Source organism: Pochonia chlamydosporia, chromosome 3, assembly GCF_001653235.2.
Source record: "Pochonia chlamydosporia 170 chromosome 3, whole genome shotgun sequence".
Classification (NCBI taxonomy): Eukaryota; Fungi; Ascomycota; class Sordariomycetes; order Hypocreales; family Clavicipitaceae; genus Pochonia; species Pochonia chlamydosporia.
Genome location: NC_035792.1, coordinates 1,376,157 through 1,392,587, shown reverse-complemented (window position 1 = coordinate 1,392,587; position 16,431 = coordinate 1,376,157). Strand labels below are relative to the sequence as shown.

General features: G+C 51.1%; 5 protein-coding genes across 5 annotated transcripts; 2 read left to right on the top strand and 3 right to left on the bottom strand.

Annotated features, from left to right (window-relative positions):
- Positions 1-276: 276 nt before the first annotated feature.
- On the bottom strand, positions 277-2,279 carry VFPPC_04327 (ribosome biogenesis protein Kri1; the record flags this gene model as incomplete). The annotated part of the gene is made up of 2 exons (XM_018283699.1): positions 277-2,045; positions 2,108-2,279. 2 exons carry the CDS (start codon positions 2,277-2,279, stop codon positions 277-279), a joined length of 1,941 nt encoding a protein of 646 aa, XP_018144863.1.
- An 838-nt stretch (positions 2,280-3,117) lies between these two features.
- On the top strand, positions 3,118-3,983 carry VFPPC_04326 (rab5-like GTPase; the record flags this gene model as incomplete). Its single annotated transcript, XM_018283698.1, has 3 exons — positions 3,118-3,195; positions 3,287-3,350; positions 3,424-3,983. The coding sequence occupies 3 exons, from the start codon at positions 3,118-3,120 to the stop codon at positions 3,981-3,983; spliced, it is 702 nt and encodes a 233-aa protein (XP_018144862.1).
- A 1,032-nt stretch (positions 3,984-5,015) lies between these two features.
- On the top strand, positions 5,016-7,923 carry VFPPC_04325 (pre-mRNA-splicing factor 38B; the record flags this gene model as incomplete). Its single annotated transcript, XM_018283697.1, has 5 exons — positions 5,016-5,056; positions 5,120-5,229; positions 5,294-5,613; positions 5,671-5,971; positions 6,044-7,923. The coding sequence occupies 5 exons, from the start codon at positions 5,016-5,018 to the stop codon at positions 7,921-7,923; spliced, it is 2,652 nt and encodes an 883-aa protein (XP_018144861.1).
- A 471-nt stretch (positions 7,924-8,394) lies between these two features.
- On the bottom strand, positions 8,395-11,051 carry VFPPC_04324 (fungal transcriptional regulatory protein; the record flags this gene model as incomplete). The annotated part of the gene is made up of 2 exons (XM_018283696.1): positions 8,395-10,759; positions 10,894-11,051. The coding sequence occupies 2 exons, from the start codon at positions 11,049-11,051 to the stop codon at positions 8,395-8,397; spliced, it is 2,523 nt and encodes an 840-aa protein (XP_018144860.1).
- A 1,140-nt stretch (positions 11,052-12,191) lies between these two features.
- On the bottom strand, positions 12,192-15,414 carry VFPPC_04323 (phosphatidylinositol 4-kinase PIK1alpha (PI4-kinase)(PtdIns-4-kinase); the record flags this gene model as incomplete). Its single annotated transcript, XM_018283695.1, has 5 exons — positions 12,192-12,231; positions 12,288-12,492; positions 12,546-14,970; positions 15,056-15,242; positions 15,335-15,414. 5 exons carry the CDS (start codon positions 15,412-15,414, stop codon positions 12,192-12,194), a joined length of 2,937 nt encoding a protein of 978 aa, XP_018144859.1.
- Positions 15,415-16,431: the final 1,017 nt, after the last annotated feature.

Sequence of the window (16,431 nt, the reverse complement as noted above, 5' to 3'; positions counted from 1 at the left end):
TAGTTTGGCGTCTGGTTTGAAGCTGTGTATATCCCGAGTGCGATGGCGCATATTATTCGATCAAATATACCCCCTGCCCCGAAGATGAATATAATATAATGCAAATGAATGAGCAAGTCTGGCCAGTTTCTATGCGATTGTGAATCACTGCGATGTAATGTTGGAAATTCATGCGATAAAATGGTATCATTACGCCGATCTATATGCCATGCCACCTCCCTAACACATACAGCCTTTCACTCAACCCTTATTTTAGAAACATTTCAAGAGCACAACCTACTCTGCTTCGACAGCAACACTCTTGCTCTTACCCTTTGACCTCTTTCTCTTCTTTTTTCTGCCGCCAACATCGCCCAATACATTGGACTCGTCTTTGGGAGCCTTCTCCGGCGCCTCCTTCATAAGGACATCCTCGTCCATGAGTCTCTCAAACCCATAAGTCGGGCCTTCCTGTTCAAATTCCCTTCCGAACGTGCCTCTTCGCCACTCCCTAAGACGGGCCTTCTTTCCAAGGCGCTTCTTATCGCGACGCTTTTTGTCGGGATCCCTGAAGGATGCGAGTTTCTTGAGGCCGAAAAATTCATTGAGGTCCTTGTCCGAGGGGGCGAGGAGGATATCACGGGCTGTTAGGCCGAAAGACTGGGGCGAGGTCTCGCGGTATCGGAAACCTGCTCCTGAGTTGGAGTTGAGGAGGTCGTGGTTGGTGAGCTCGAGCTTGGCGTCGACGAGGGCTTCGAGCTTGGAACGCTGCTTGCGGGCTTCCCTTTGAGATTCGAGACGTGCGCGTTTGTGCTCTGATGTCTTTCGCTTCTTGGAAGGAGGGGCATCCTCGTCTTGATTTTCGTCCTCTTCGTCGCTGAGGCTGATGCCGGGCTTGGCTTGTTCCTCGTCTTCAAAGTCTGGGATGAGATCCTTGATGTCAATGTCGTCATCCCACTTGGGTTTCTTGGGGTTCTTTTTCTTCTTCTTGGATTCCTCGCCATCTTCATCGGATCCCACAACAGCATCATCATCCATGGCGTAGTACTCATCGCCAAATCGCTTCTGCATTTCCTCCTCCCATTTGTCATTTTCCCAAGCGTCGTCAAGGAACGTCATCCACTCCTTTTCAGTCAACTCCTTGCCAACGGAACCAGCTGCTTGCTTCACCTTGCGAAGCTTCTCCTCCGTTTCTTCGAGCTTGAGCTTTCGTAGACGAGCCTTGTCTTCCCGCCTTTGTCGCTTTTCCTCCTCTTTCTTCTGCTTTTCCAGTTCTCTTTGACGCGCTCTGCCGGACTTTTCCTCTCTTCTCACAGATCGAGCAGCGGCAAAGTCACGGGCGTAGGATTGCAAAACTTCGTTGCTCTTTTCCGGATTCTCAAATCGCAGGTTGTAAGCCTGCTCGAATTCGTCGGCGCGATCGGCATCGTCTTCGCCTTCGTCTGATTCAAAGGCTTTCCACTTTCCACCTTCCTCTGGAATCCAGGCTCTAGCAGACATGAAGTTGGAGAGGTAGGTTTCAGGGTCTTTTTCAGCATTCGTTACGTCTAGCTCAGAAACTTTGATGATGGCAGCTCGTGCAGGATTCACCCCGCTCTCCGTCTTCCCTGGCTTGGCTGGTGTCTTTTTCTTCATGAAGCCATCGTCATCGGAGTCGTCAGAGTCGTCGGCGGCGCCGGCCATGTTAAACTCTGAAACGAAACTCTTCCTCAAGGCGTCTTGCTCTTCGTTGTAGGTTTGCGGAGCGGTGTCCTCTTCGTCGTCCGAGGCACCTACATCGCCACGCAGAAGCTTCTCCCTGTGATAGTCCTGAAGAAAGACGGGCTTCTCTTTCTTTTCCCTTTGTCCTGCTGCTTCATCATCCGGGAGGTTGATGAACTTGTAGTCTTTGTCGTACAGTCGAGGGTCCTTGTTGCGGATAGCACTGAGAGTAGCCGAGATCTGGGCATCTAAATCTTCGGTCGCTAGAAAGCCGTCTTCGTCTTCGGTCTCATTTGAGGATGACGATTCGTCTCCATCTTGGTCGTCGCCACGGCCCTTCCCATCGGCTTTGAACTTTTCCTCCACTTTTGACATGTTAGTTTTGGTAAGGAACAATAATGCAGAGATTTGGCGATAAATTGCTCACATTTTTGCCTCTCTTCGCGCTTTTTGTTGTATTCGAAGCGGCGAGCATACTCTTCATTTACTTTGAAGTCGGCTTTGCCCAATTGAGCACCCCCATCGTCGGAATCGGAATCGCTGTCATCTAGCAGGTTGCGCTTTGGGGGTTTCGGGTTCTTGGATGCTCCCGGAGCCATGATGGTGTTTGAGGGAGTATTTCCGCAACTGGGTCTTATTCAAGCGTATTACTGTCTCGTGTGTAAATGGCTACTTTTTCCCGACTCGACTCGCCGGGAGAGTGTTCGTGGACAGATTCAAGAGGAATAAGCGGCTGGGGTTGCTTGACCTTGAACCCAGCATCTAGAATTTTTGGCGGTGAATCTTTTTCTGCCGTTGCAGATCCAGTGCCCGAGTTCTGGGTTGGGTTGGTGGGGGCAGGTTTAGGTGGATGACCATTCAATGCTAGTTCGGGCCAGGCACAACTTTATGCCGGATTGAGATGCCCCGCCAGTAAGTCAGACTGCTTGGTGCAAGTGGCTGTGGCTGTGATTGTGGCTGGGTGCTGGCCTTGGCTCAAGTTATTGGACTGCCAGGCTGCATAATTTGATCAATCTGACGCATGTCCCAGGCCAGGGAGCACCAGGCCGCTTGCAGACGCTGAAGCCACTGGAGGCGCGGCGCTGGAAAGACACATGCACTGGACAGCTGGAGCACAGCTAGGTTGAGGCTGGAACCCAGATCAGGCCAAGCACAGTCTGGTCTGGTTGGCCACTTGAGACGGTCCTGACTGGACCTTGACCTTGACCTCGTCATCGCTCCAGTCCGGTCGATTCTCTGCAACCATTTTCCCGCCACTGGACTCCAAACGCCATTCCGTCAAATCCACCTCATCTCTTCAAGGCAACCGGATTTTGCCCAGACATCACCTAGTCGATTCCCTCTCATTTGGTCGAACTGACACCTGTCCACCAACACTTCTTTGCAATTCTTCGACATTTGAAAATCTCACAAGTAATCTCGACCAACAGCGAAACCATGGCCGATTCTGCGAATGCTCCCAAGCCGAGCAGCAGCGTCAAGCTGGTTCTTCTTGGAGAAGCTGCTGTTGGCAAGGTACACACACTCGGCCTCTTCCTCCTTCATCCTCTATCGTCGTAATTCACCGCTGAGGGACACGCATACTAATTCCTCATTGTTGTTTTAGTCCTCGTTGGTCCTTCGATTCGTCAACAACGACTTCCAGGAGAACAAGGAGCCCACCATTGGAGGTTAGCTTGACCCGTCATTTCCGTAACCACTTGACTGAAGCCATAGCCAGCTAACGCATGCGCACATCTACAGCTGCCTTTTTGACACAAAAATGTAATCTGCCTACTCGCACAATCAAATTCGAAATCTGGGATACCGCAGGTCAAGAGCGCTTCGCGTCACTTGCGCCCATGTACTACCGAAACGCACAAGCCGCCCTTGTCGTCTACGATCTGACCAAGCCTACGTCTCTCATCAAAGCCAAGCACTGGGTCGCCGAGCTGCAACGGCAAGCGTCCCCCGGCATCGTCATTGCCCTCGTTGGAAACAAGCTAGATCTGGCTAGCGACTCTGCAGGAGAAAATGAAGGCGCCGACGATGGTGAGGATTCTGGCGACGCTCGCAAGGTGTCTACAGAAGAAGCCAAGGCCTATGCCGAGGAGGAAAGCCTGCTATTCTTCGAAACTAGCGCAAAGACGGGTCATAACGTAACGGAAGTCTTCACCGCCATCGCCAATGCCATTCCCGAAACTTCTCTAAAGTCAGCCAGAGGCCCCGGCGCCGCTGGTACTGCCAGCCGCGCCGGCGAGGAGCAACGGGTAAACCTGGGTGGTCCGAGGGATGCTGGTGCAAAGGACGGGTGTGCTTGTTAGAGGGGCCATAACAGGGCCCTTATGAATCATTGAGGGATATCATTGGGTTGATGGATGCATGCAGGGGGAATGTTCAAGCTGTGCTTCCTTTTTCTGTTCTGTACTGGCAGTTTGATTTTTTGTCTGATGCAAAGGCGTGCAATTCGGAGTCACTTTGTCGTTTTATCTTTACGTACTGGGGTCATTCTTGTCCTTTTGTTTTTATCCTACGCCGTTGTCTATCTAGATATTTGACCATAGTCGTCCTCATCACAGCGTCACTCTGCCTGCAAGGGGAGGGAGGCTGACTGCGCGCTGAAAATCTCTCACAAACACTACAACTCGGTCCTCGATACTCCGTACTTTGTGAAATGATGATGGTGACGAGGTTGTCAACTGCAAAAGAGTTGCAGGGATCAGGCGGGCGTTTCTCCATTAACCTTGTTCTTAGCTCAGCTGTTGCATACCTCCAATGTCATACACACATCTACGGAGTAGAGACCTAGTGACATGGTACCGACGGTTTTGTCTTGTGTGCTCGGGGATAAGCTGTGATGCAGAACTCGAGCCTGGCAACCAGACACTGCCACATCAGACTCCCAGCTCCCAATCCTCTCATTCCTAATGAACCTATCCTATCCAATTCTCAGTACTGTCTCCATTTTAAGCCTAGACAAGCGCCACTAAAGACGTAGTCCACGTTCCATTGTCGTCCTCAATGATCACGTGAGTTCCTTCTTGACTGCGCAGTGCGGCTCCACTTTTTTCTCAAAGAAGCGTGTCAAAACTCCTCACAGGCAGGTGTCTCTACCTGAAAACAGACCGCTGGGCAAATCTTCATTATACTTTTCTCTAATAATTTTATGAATTGAACAGCCGTAGTTCACGGCGACTGTCGCCAACCGAAAAGTGGTTCATCGTATACCACTCATTCTCTTCTCTTCTGTTCTCCTTTCCTCCTATATCACGAACCTCGACCACGTTTGAGACTTCCGATCTCGCTTTTTCCTCGATGCAGCCAAGGTAGAATTTTTTAACCTGGGTGTCGACGACATGGCTTCGTCCATTTCTGAGGCTCAGGCCGAGCTTATAAGGTATGATGGAGATGGTTTCAGAGTCAAGTCACCAAGCTCAACAACGCTAACTGGGCCGTGTAGCTCCTTGTCGCCCGACGACATTCCCATCAAGTTGCGATGTGCCATCTGTGGCAAACTGGCCGTAAATGCGTTTCGGTTGCCCTGTTGTGAGCAAGCTATTTGCGAAACATGTAAGCCTTTTAGACATGTCAAGCGTTCATTCATGAAGGAGAAGCGGTCTAACACATCAATCAGGTCAATCGAACCTCCCATCTTCCTGCCCCGTCTGCGAGCACTCACCTCTCTCGGCCGAAGATTGCAACCCCAATAAGTCTCTGAGGACTACCATCAAGGTATTCATTCGAACGGCTGAGAAGAAGAGGGAGGCTAGCCGGCCCAAACAGCCCGCGCCCGCAGTAGCAGCAGAGACCATACAACCAGCTGGGGACAGGGACGAGTCTGCCACTGTTGTCCCAGCACCGAATCAGGGCATCAATGGCGGAGCACATGAAGGAGAGGCTGCTACAAGGGCTGTAGAAAACTCGGTACCAGATAGCGTGCAACAAAACGAACAGGTACGAGCCGACAAAGATTATCTGCTGTCGCCAGGCAATGAACTAACAGTTCACAAGATCGATGTATCCAACAGCACTGAGTTGGCAAAGCGGGACGGTCCCGGCGAATTGGTTCGTCGTGAAGGCGGTGACGCCGAAGGAGAAGGTGCTGATCAGGACGAAGATCAAGGCGTAAATGAGGCAGACGAAGGCGATGAGCAAGCTGGTGATGACCAAGAAAATTACGGATCTGAATCAATGAACGGCGGCATGTCCAACATGATGTTTTCAGGCTCTGGTGACTTTAATCAGATGCAGATGATGATGGCCATGCAAAACGGGATGGGTTCGAACACCTTTGGCAACTTCCCGATGATGGGTATGACTTTTACTCCTGCCTAGTGATCTGTCTTTTTTTATGGATCAACTTGCTAACTGAATTCTGCTAAAGGTATGCCGGGGATGGGTATGGACCCAATGGCGATGCAGAACATGTACATGAACGGTGGCTTCTCAGGCATGGGCATGAACGGCATGGGCGGCGGGTTTGGAGGAGGATTTGGACAAGGCGCCAATAATAATAACTGGAACGGCTCACAGCCGTGGAATTTCGACCAGAATAATTACAATCAAAATGGTATCGGCATGGGCACTGGTGATTTTGGGAACTTTAACTCAGGATTCCAGACAGGCTACAATCAAGGTAATTATGGTCAGTTCAATGACTATCGCCGCAATAATTTCGGACGCGGCCGTGGTCGTGGCCGTGGATACTACGGCGGCTACGGTCGAGGAGGCTACCAGTATAACAACATGTCCAATCACCTTGACCAAGGCCACGGACAATACTCACAGCAAGGTGGATATAACCACCCAGGTCAGGCTCAGGTCGAAGGCAGCCAAGGGGAGAGAGAGAACGAAGCCAGTGGCACCAACGGACCCGAAACGGATCATAAACAAGATGTGACCCAAGCAGAGGATCTAGGCGCACACGATGGCGAAAATGTTACCGCATCACAAGCTCAGCCTGGCGAGCCATCATCCCGTGACACTCCAGGTAATGAAGCCGTTGGCGATATGGCCCGTCAAGGCGGACCGGGAGCCATTCGTTCCGTCTTGTCAGCTCCAGATGTGCCTATCAATGCCCCAACTGGGCCCAAAGCTATGAGACAAGGGCTGCCTAATACCAGCCTTCACCATTTGCGAGCCAGAGGTTTCCAGGTTGGCAATGATGCTCACCCACAGGTGTCGCCAACTGTGCCACAACCACCATCTGGTCCAGCGGCTGAAATGCGCGGTCGCAGTGAATCGTCTGCCCGTGAGCAGGACCAAGATGCTACTCGTGAAGATGTTCAAGAGAGTAGGGAGCAGTCCAAGGATCGCGACGGACGTGAGAGATCGAACGCTGACAGCCAACCTCGGAGCCGTAACCGATCACGCTCAAGGTCACCAAGGAGCGAAAGAAGCCGTAGTAGGAGCTTAAGCGCGAGTCGAAGCTACAGAAGCTCGAACCGACGCAGACGCCAACGCTCAGAGTCCGTAAACGACGACGACTATGATGATTCTCATCGCCGGAAGAAGCATCGCAGTGGCCGAAAACACTACGATGAAGACGAGCAGTATTATTCCAAAGACAGCAAAAATGCTGAAAGGTCTCGATCTGCGTCCCCGGACGGCTCTAAGCGAGCTAGCCACCGTAGTCACAGAGACAGAGACTACGAAAGCAAAAGGAGTAGAGACAAGGACAAGACTCGGGACGACGACCGTCAGAAGTCATCAAGTCATCGATCTCATCGAGACAGAGACCACGACAGTTCACATCGCCGTGACCGGGATCGCGATCGAGACCGCGACAGGGACAGGGACAAGAAGGATCGCAAAGAGCGTCACAGAGATAGGGACCGTGACCGAGACCGCGATAGAGACAGGGACAGAGGCAGGGACAGAGACCACAGACACGGCAGCACCAGCAGAAGAGCCTCAACAGACGGCCGATCAACACCCGCGGACCACACCTCCGCACGAGCGTCCAGCTCACGCACCCGCGACAAATCCAGCCGCGACAAAGGCAGCAAGTCCAGCACCCCCGTTGACCCTCATACTCTCGAGCGCGAAGCCCGCAACCGCGAACGCTTGCTCAAGGAAGCCCAGAGAATGGCTGGCCTCTCATCCCTAGCTGGTTCGAAACGAAGCCGCGACGACGGGCCCAGCGAAGAAAGTACCCGTAAGGGCAGGAGAACTAGTCGGCGAGGCGAGGCCCGTGACGGCGGGGACGAGGAAGAGCGCATGCGTCGCCTCGAAGCTGAAAGGGAAGGTGGACGTTGGGGATAGGGCTCCTCATTCACTGGCAAGAGAGCTCGAAAGTGAATAAACTTGTATAATAAGCAGAGGCTTTGCGGCGTGAGTCCTGTGATCGGTGTACCAGGGAATCTGGACGAGCAAGGTCTGTAATGTACAAATGTATAGCCCGTATAGCCAAACATGGGCCAGAAAAGGCGTTCAAAATGTCAGGGTAGCTACCTAGGTACTTACTTATAGTTGGTGTAGCATAATTCATGCCTCACTCTACTTTGGGCTGATTGCAAGGTGAATGTCGTCAAGTCATTTGGCCAATCAACATGATTGTATTCTGTGGGTGACTATTACACTATTCAAGTTTGTTCCCGAGTAATCATATCCAGGTTCACTCCCTCAGCAATTTCACAGTATTCTCACACCAGGTATACCACCTCCATCCACACAATGTACCAACGCAACGTCCACCCCTGAACGGAATAATTTCACCATATGTGAATCTCCCATCTAAAAATGCTGCGTCTGCCCCTCTTCATAAACAGTCGCCACCAAATCCTGCCACATACCAGGCGTGATGAACCCCATCACCTCTGTAGAAGTATACTGCTGCGCAACATGCTGTTGCTGCCCAACCTGCGGTGTTTTCTCATAGTTCGGTAAAAGCGAAGACGGCCCCACAGTCTGCGTGTCGGGCAGCGGAAAATCCTCTGGACCTGAAGGCACATTTGCAACAGCATAGCTGTTCATGGTATTAGAGAGATGAGGCTGTGGGGGGACAGCCGGAACAGGAACAGGTCTTGCTTGCGGTGGTGGAGCAAAGAATGAGTTCCACGTTTTAAAAATGGGCGCTGGGTTCCAATTCGGATGTGTTGATGGAGATGATAACGGGATGTTGTGGGAGTCGAGATGTGTTGTGATGCTGGATCCAACGTCCCCGGCTGATATATCCAAAAGCGAGGGTTGTGGTTGTTGGCTCGTGGATGGATCAAACTGAGTTGGTCCCTCAACATGCGCCGGTTCTGCCGTGATTTCTGTGAGCGGCTGCTCCAATTGCTTTGATGGCTCTTTGCCCTGACGAATATATGGAAACTCTGGTCTCAGCACAAAAGGCTTACTCAAATCGGCTGAAAATGCCTCCCTGAAGGCATCAATTTGCTTTTGCAAGTCAGGCATGGGCCACGCCTGCATAACTTCCTCCATTACTCTCATGTGACGCTCAAAATATTCGCGGGCATCGCTATTCAAGTCCGGGTCGGGAGAGACAATCGCCACCAAATGCAGTACTACGCAGGACAATCCGGCATAAACAGTGAAACTGAATCCACGCTGCATGCTCTGGAGCCCGACAAGGCCAAATTCCTTCTTGGTTGCCTCTTGCAGCCGGCACAGATGCCGTGCCGAGTCGTAGCAAACCATCATATGTCGTTTCCAAAGCGAGCCATTCACGGAGGGATCGAGAAAGCCGAGTACCCCTCTATGAAACAAGATAATAGAGAGGTAGTAATATGAGTGTAGGTTTCCAAGAAATGCACTTGGTAGCCAGGACAGCGATGTGCTATCTCCATGGTATTCAATCGTCAGATCCGGCGGGAGGTTTGACAGGAAGGACTTCATCGTCTTCTCAAATGATAAATACTCAGGCTGTATGCCCCAGTTCTTCCTCTTCTTCAATCCCAAATACAGGGCATTGAGTTTACGGACGTTCCGTACAAGTCGTGCCATGTAGACAAAGGTTCTCGACACTCGATGCTCGCTTTCATAGTCATCTGCAATGCTGGAGGTTGCCGTATTTGGCGACGGTTCGCTGAAATCGACTGTGTCAACGTTGACTGACAAGTCACGGCGGCCCTGGGGGGTTCCAATCATGGTTTCACAAACAAAAACCACCTGCCAGAGTCTTGTTTGAAGTTGACATTCGGCAGGACTTAAGTTGCATGAGTCAAATTCCCCGGATTCATGATTCTCATAGTGTTCGTCCAAGCCGAGATCTTTACCCATTCGGACACATTGGACAACCATCATCCACGAACGATAGTAGTAACCACGGTTAGGAGCTCCTTCGCGAGCTTTGATCATGATCAGCAAGCCTTGAAGGGTACTCAGCCTAGGAACATCCATGAAGTCATCCGCGTGTTTTGAAGCCAGCGCCAGCCAGTGGTTGCTGACTCTTGGGTTTTCCTCGCCCAACCGACTTCCAATCGCAAACACAGTCTCCAGAATTAAGGGAGATATAGAATCCGGGTCAGTATTCCATTGTCGGTAGAAAGCCACCTTGTCCAGGACCGGAACATAAGGATGAACATGTTCAAAGTAGAGTTCGAAATATTGAAGCGCAGTGCTGTCCAAGGGCATAAGCTGGGGGGGGATCCGAACTCTGTGCCCTGGAAGCTTTGTCATTGGCAAAATCAAGTTCAAATACTCAGATTCGTCGTCGTCGTCGTCGTCATCGTCTACTTCTTCTTCGTCCACCTGATGCTCATCGCCCGGTGGCTTCCGCCGCAAATATGGTGCAATACCCTGCTCGTTAACCTTCAAGCCGCCTAATAGATCCGATAAATGGTGGTCAGTAGAGAGTGTCTCGGACGAAGATTCCCGTTCCCGCACATGGTTCATCGATGATGTCGCAGAAAGACTGCGGTCGAAACCGTAAGAGCCATCGGATGTGCTGCGGTCGTCGGCATACCCAGCGGGTACAATTTGATCAATATTTGGCCGTGACGACCTTACGCCATGACTAGATCGACGTCTTGAACTTTCGCCATCCTTTTTCCCAGTCTTGGGACTAACATCTTGATAGCCCTTGCATGTTCTCCCGGTAGAGACACATCGATGGCACCCCGGCTTCCCTTCATCACACTTGACACGCCGAGCCCTACAACTCACCCGACAGCAGTCAGTCTCATCTTTCAAAGGTAATTCAGTACCGACATAGGTTACACCGCGCCCGAGCACGATACAAAGGAATGTCGAATACCGTAACAGGGTAGGAAATCTGATAAAACCAACCGACAGGTAAGACACCCCGTTCGCACCTTGGGGGCCCACTTCTTGACTCTCTGGCCCGGCACTTCTGCTGCATCACCAGTTGAGCCACTAACGGCAGTGTTGCCAGCTGATCCAGTCGTGCTGGCCCTGCGGGCGATGTCCTTTCGCTGGCCCGCCATGGCTGATCTTCTGGGCTGAAGGGCTTGTTATTGTAAGGGGTTCAAGTGGTCTTTTTGGCCAAGGGTACGCGACTTGAAGGATTCCGACATGCAGAGTGAGTTCAATGTAGAATATCAGGCGTGCTATGAGCCGGGATACGGTCCATCGTGGCTCTGATTCGCAGGCTAAGGCTAGTCATGAAGGCCAAGTGACTTCGAGGATATTCTGCGGCGTGTCTCCCAGCGGACAGGCAAAATCAAAATCTATCCCGAGAAACACCAGAAAAGACAGTAGCATAAAGATGTCTCGTTTGATGGCCAATATCCGAGTGTGAGAGATCAGGAGCTGGTCATGGCGGCTGAGGTCGGCGCCCCCACCAACCAAATGTCGGGCAATCCATGATTCAGCTTTATTGCTGATTGGTCTTAAGAGTGTGATAGTGAAGGAAGGTGCGTCTCAACAGAAACAGACAGCCACTGCCCTTACCCAGTACGGACCTTGTCACTACAAGCCGTCTGGGATTTATTCTGCCATCTTATGCACAGCATTTGTGCATAAAATCATCAGTCAAGTCAGGCCAAGCTGACATGTTCAGTCGGGGTCCAATAAGCCATCCAACAAAGTCAATGTATCAGACCGAAAAGTCGCTCATATAGAATGCTTTTACACGTTATAGTCACCGTGAATTCACTCAATGTTCCATTAAGATCCTCTGGTCATCAGTGTCTTCATATCATGCGATATGCATACTCGCATGTGGTCCTCATATCTCCAAAGTTTTGAGACCCAAAGGCGGCCGATTGAAAATGGCCAGCTTTGCAGCCTGAACCTATTATTGGCCGTTCAACTCTTGAATACTCCCTGTCCTTCTTTTTCCTTTGTATAGTTCCGCGATATCATGTCGCATGGTCTGCTCGTCTCTCCTGTATTGGCTATGTCGTAGCCACCATCTAGTCATAAGTTCACCATGTGTCAACGCCACTCAGATGCCTCAATGCAGCAGATATAAACAGAAAATCCCAAATATGCCCTGTGTTGACTTTTCCGCGGCAAATGTCCTCCCCTTACGAAATCCAGAAGAGGGGATGTCGCGTCAGTGTTGAAGTGTACTTCTACGTCTTCTTTTAATGAAAAATGACCTAAAAGAAAAGAAAAGATCTCTAGTATATGCCCTGTGTTCGATATTGAAAGGTATCATAACTAAAATACTTTGTTAATAGGGGTAATGTCTCAGGAATCGCAGTGTCACAACGTACAGGCGGGTATAATAACTACCAAAGGACTTGGCAATCAAATCCGTCTCAACAAATTGCTCTGCATCGTCGGCACTCAAGTGCAGCTGGAAACGCTGCCGCAAGGTATTTGTCACTTGAGCCACGCCGACAGAGAAGCAAGGCATCTTTGAATCTCGCCCCATCATGGCCACCAAGTCGATAATATTGTCGGCTGACCGTCGGAGTGCTAATAGAATGTCAGGCTAAAACGAAGCTAAAATCGAGTGTAGTGGAACTTACCTTGGAATGCCTGTTTGCACAACCGTTTGTAGTCCTCGTAATCTGGAGAGTTCAACCCTCCTAGAACATTGACATACTCATGTGTAAGCTTGAAGGGAGCTGCCTCAAATCCGACCGACCCAGGAGAATTCGACAACATGAAGCCGAAATCAATGTGAATAATGTGACCTTCGCTATCAATCAACACGTTGCCATTGTGTCGATCTTTTAGCTGCAAGACGTAGGAAATGACGCTGTAGGCTGCCAGAGATCGCTTAAAGGCATCTACGCCGGCTTTGTAGGGTTCGCTATCCGGTTGGCCAAAGGCCTTGACGAAATGGTCCCTCAGGGTGGCAATTCGATGTCGAGGATTTTGCCCAGATTCTATCGAGGCAAGCGTCAGACTTCGCTTCAGCGAGTGAAGTGACACACCATTCGTAATGGTTTCAATTAGACCCGACGATTCTCCTGTGACCAAGATTCGCATCCGCTTGACCCAGACATTGACGCCTGCTTCCAACCAAATTTTATGGCAAACATCAATCAATTGGCAAGCAAATGCTTCCTGTCGTAAATCGGCGCCAGTCTTGACAATGACACTGACGAGATCCCAATTTTTCATCCAGCCATAAGGAGACGATTTTCGGATACGTTCCTTCTTAGCCTCCCATGCCTCGCCAAAAACAGCCGCGCTTGGGTCGTCGCGGTCACCACGGCGCTGAACACCACCAGTCTTGATGTCGTTCTCCATTCGTTCCCTTCCTGCGCTGGCATTGATTGCAGGGTCGATCGGAGCGTCCTCTTCCAGATCCGGATTACTTGTCGAGGGTGCGCCTGCGTTCGTCTTGGCAATGATGGTGTCAAAAGTTGGTCCCTGCTCGTCCATATCGAAGCTCTTTTCTTCCAAGCTTTGCATGCTGGCGATAATCTTGGCACGAATAGCAGCAACCTCTTGCCTAGGCCTCTTTCCGCTTGTTGCGTCAAGCTGCGCCAGCATCTGAGATGCAGTTCGCATGTGAGTCGCCAGAGCTGAGAAGTCGGGCTGGTCGGCAGAGGGATTCCTTGGCATTGTGAGAGTCATCTTGCGCCTCGACCCGGGGCTGCTTGATCTTGAGGTCGATTGCCCAGATGTACGCGGCGTGACAGCGTCCAGTGTCGTAGAAGAGGTCGTAGCTCCACTCGACAATCGCTGTGAGCCGTGGAGCTGGTGATGTTTCGCGGTTGGCCTAGGAGGTGTCTCGTCTTCCGCTACTAACAAAGGAGAGCTACCCAGGTCCCCAGAAGTAGGTTCAAAAACGCTGTCCACAACGGGCTCAGGGGCTCGTGCAATAGGCGTGATCTTGGGTGTCTCTGACGACAGGTCGAAAAGTCTGCGTGACTTGCCACTAGAGTCCAAGAGTTTGGTGAGAAGTCGATGATTGTCGGGGGTCTCAGGATCGAAACTGAAGTCTTCTCTAAGAACTTCGACCATCATGAGGTAAGGAACCTTCTCAGCACTGTTCAAAACGGTTGCTTCAGCAGGGTTGAGTCGTACTATTCTGTGGTGGCGACTCTTGCCAGGTGACCCATTGACCAAAGTCGGGGGACAGATAACTGGAACATCTATCTCAGCCGGCAGATCTCGCGCAATGAGCGCCAATTCAGCTCGGAGGGCGCTCATCCTCGCTTGTTTGGGAACTATAACCAGGCGGTTAGAAATGCCCTCGAGAGCGGTCAAAAACTGAGTCTGGGAGCGGAAGTAATGCTGCCTCAGAAGCTTCGTCTTTTGGTTGTGAGATAGGTCGGCGGGGTTGGCAATTGGTTTTGTGTTGTGCGAGTGTCGTCGATGAATACCAGCTTCGCTAGGCCGAAGGGTTAAGCCAGCCGACACCGGAGTTGAAGGACGGCTCGTCGTCTGTGGTGAGGGGAGAGGCAGCGAGGCAGAGCTAAGACGAGCTTCCACAGACTTCATTTCCAATGCAGATGGCCGCTTGGGTCTCTGTGATGGAGAAGATGTTGGCAGATGAGGCACACTTCTGGGTGAAGGGCGTCCGTCGCTCACACCATTGGCACCAGGTAGCGATGCTAGGGAGTTTCTAGCTTCTTTTGCGCGTTTCGATTTCGACGTTGCTCCCGTCACCGTTTGTGCTCTCGTGGGAGTTGGAGTTTTGGTTGATTCGTCCGATTCGGAACTGAGCTCAGCAGCCGGTTGGGGCTTTCGAGCCTGGGCTACAGCAAGTGGCCCAGCCCATTTCGGGATCATGGGCATCGCGACACTGGCCAGGACGAAGCTGGACAGGACAGTCACTGGCAAGACATTCTCCTTGATCTTTTCATGCCGCGCCCTATCAGCGAGTCCGAACACAATGTGTTGGACCTTGTTGTATACTCTGCGGCATGTTTGGAAAGCTCCTGTCTGCGGATTCGATGAGAGATCGTAAAGATAGGTCTGGAAGAGCCAGAAAGTCTGCAGCATTGTTCAAATCGTGGCATTAGTTTACGCTCTCACCCCGCTCCATCCTTCCTTTTGGTGGCCAAGATAGGGCACGTACCAACAGTGCAGCAGTCACAGATTCTTCGCACAAATCCAGCAGAAACTCCTCGAGGGCCATTGACTCGTTATCGACGCTGATTATAAGGTGGCATAGCTGCGGTAGGAAGAACTCGATATCCTCGTACGGAAACTGCCGCAACTTCTGGCACAGGACATAGTGGATGCCCACATGGTCGGCATATCGTCTGCACGAAAAAGTGACCACGTCAGTCCATCCAATCCCACGGTGGGAGGGGTACATAATGATCATGTCGTTCACGAGGCGATCAGAACTCACGAAAGATACGAGACCGGCAGAAAGGGGTTCGAATTGAAAACGTCGGATTCGATAAATCGCTGAAGCAGGTCCCACGACATTTGGTATTCGTTCCTAAAAGGCGACAAGCTAGTGGCAGTGAGTAGGTTGGCTGAGTTGCCTCATCTAGCTTGAGCTGGCAAAGATTGCGGTAGACAGGTGGCTTGTTCGCATGGCTAGGGGGGGTAAGGCGACGTCAGATGTCAGGATTGAAGCTCGCTCGTTTGGTGAGTTCGACATTCAGGGTTTGTTCTTGTTGCTTCGTGTACAATTCTCGAACCGTAACATCTAGGGATAGTGTCCGTGGTATGTACAGTTAAGGGGGACGGGATCAAAAGAGGCGGACCGGCGGAGGATGGTGTTGGAGGATGGAGTCGCGGATTGGAGGGATGGGTGGATGGAGATGGGGATGGGATCTTGCATGGGGCATGTGGACATTGGTGCATTGCGGTGCATTGCGTCGCGGGTTTCAATTTTTGGTTCGAGTGGATGTTGGAAAGCATCAAATCAATATGGCGTGCATGTATATGCATACCGCATAATATAATTATAAATACTATAATGTGTTAATGAATACTTGTATGCGAGCAATTGCAATTTGCCCAAACTGGCCATCATAAATGTAACAGGACAATGGTACAGTTTACTTGTCCTTTGGTTGTCGGTTTTTAAACCCCTGTGTTCACGCATCACTTTGCCGTGAAAGGTACATGAATTGAAAGACAATTCCCGACAGCTCAGAAGGCATTCTTCCGAATACAATATATCCATTGGTGTATTGTTTTCGCTCCGTTTTTTCCAGCTTGACTCGGCTTAATTCATTTGAACACGTCGTAGGACTGCTCCTTGGACTGTGGCACCGTGAGTACATGAGTAGACTCGCACCTGACGCAACCCACTCGCACTTTCCTTGGCTCAAAGTTCCCACCTTCCCAACACCATTGCCGCCGCCGCCGAGACGACCCGCCTGCCACTTTATTAAGCTCAGGCTGTTCCTCACAGCTTCCCAAGAGGCCAGTGCTAGCAAATAGTAGTAGTGCACCTACCTAGCAGGTAAGCACAGTAAGTAGCTGCGCTTC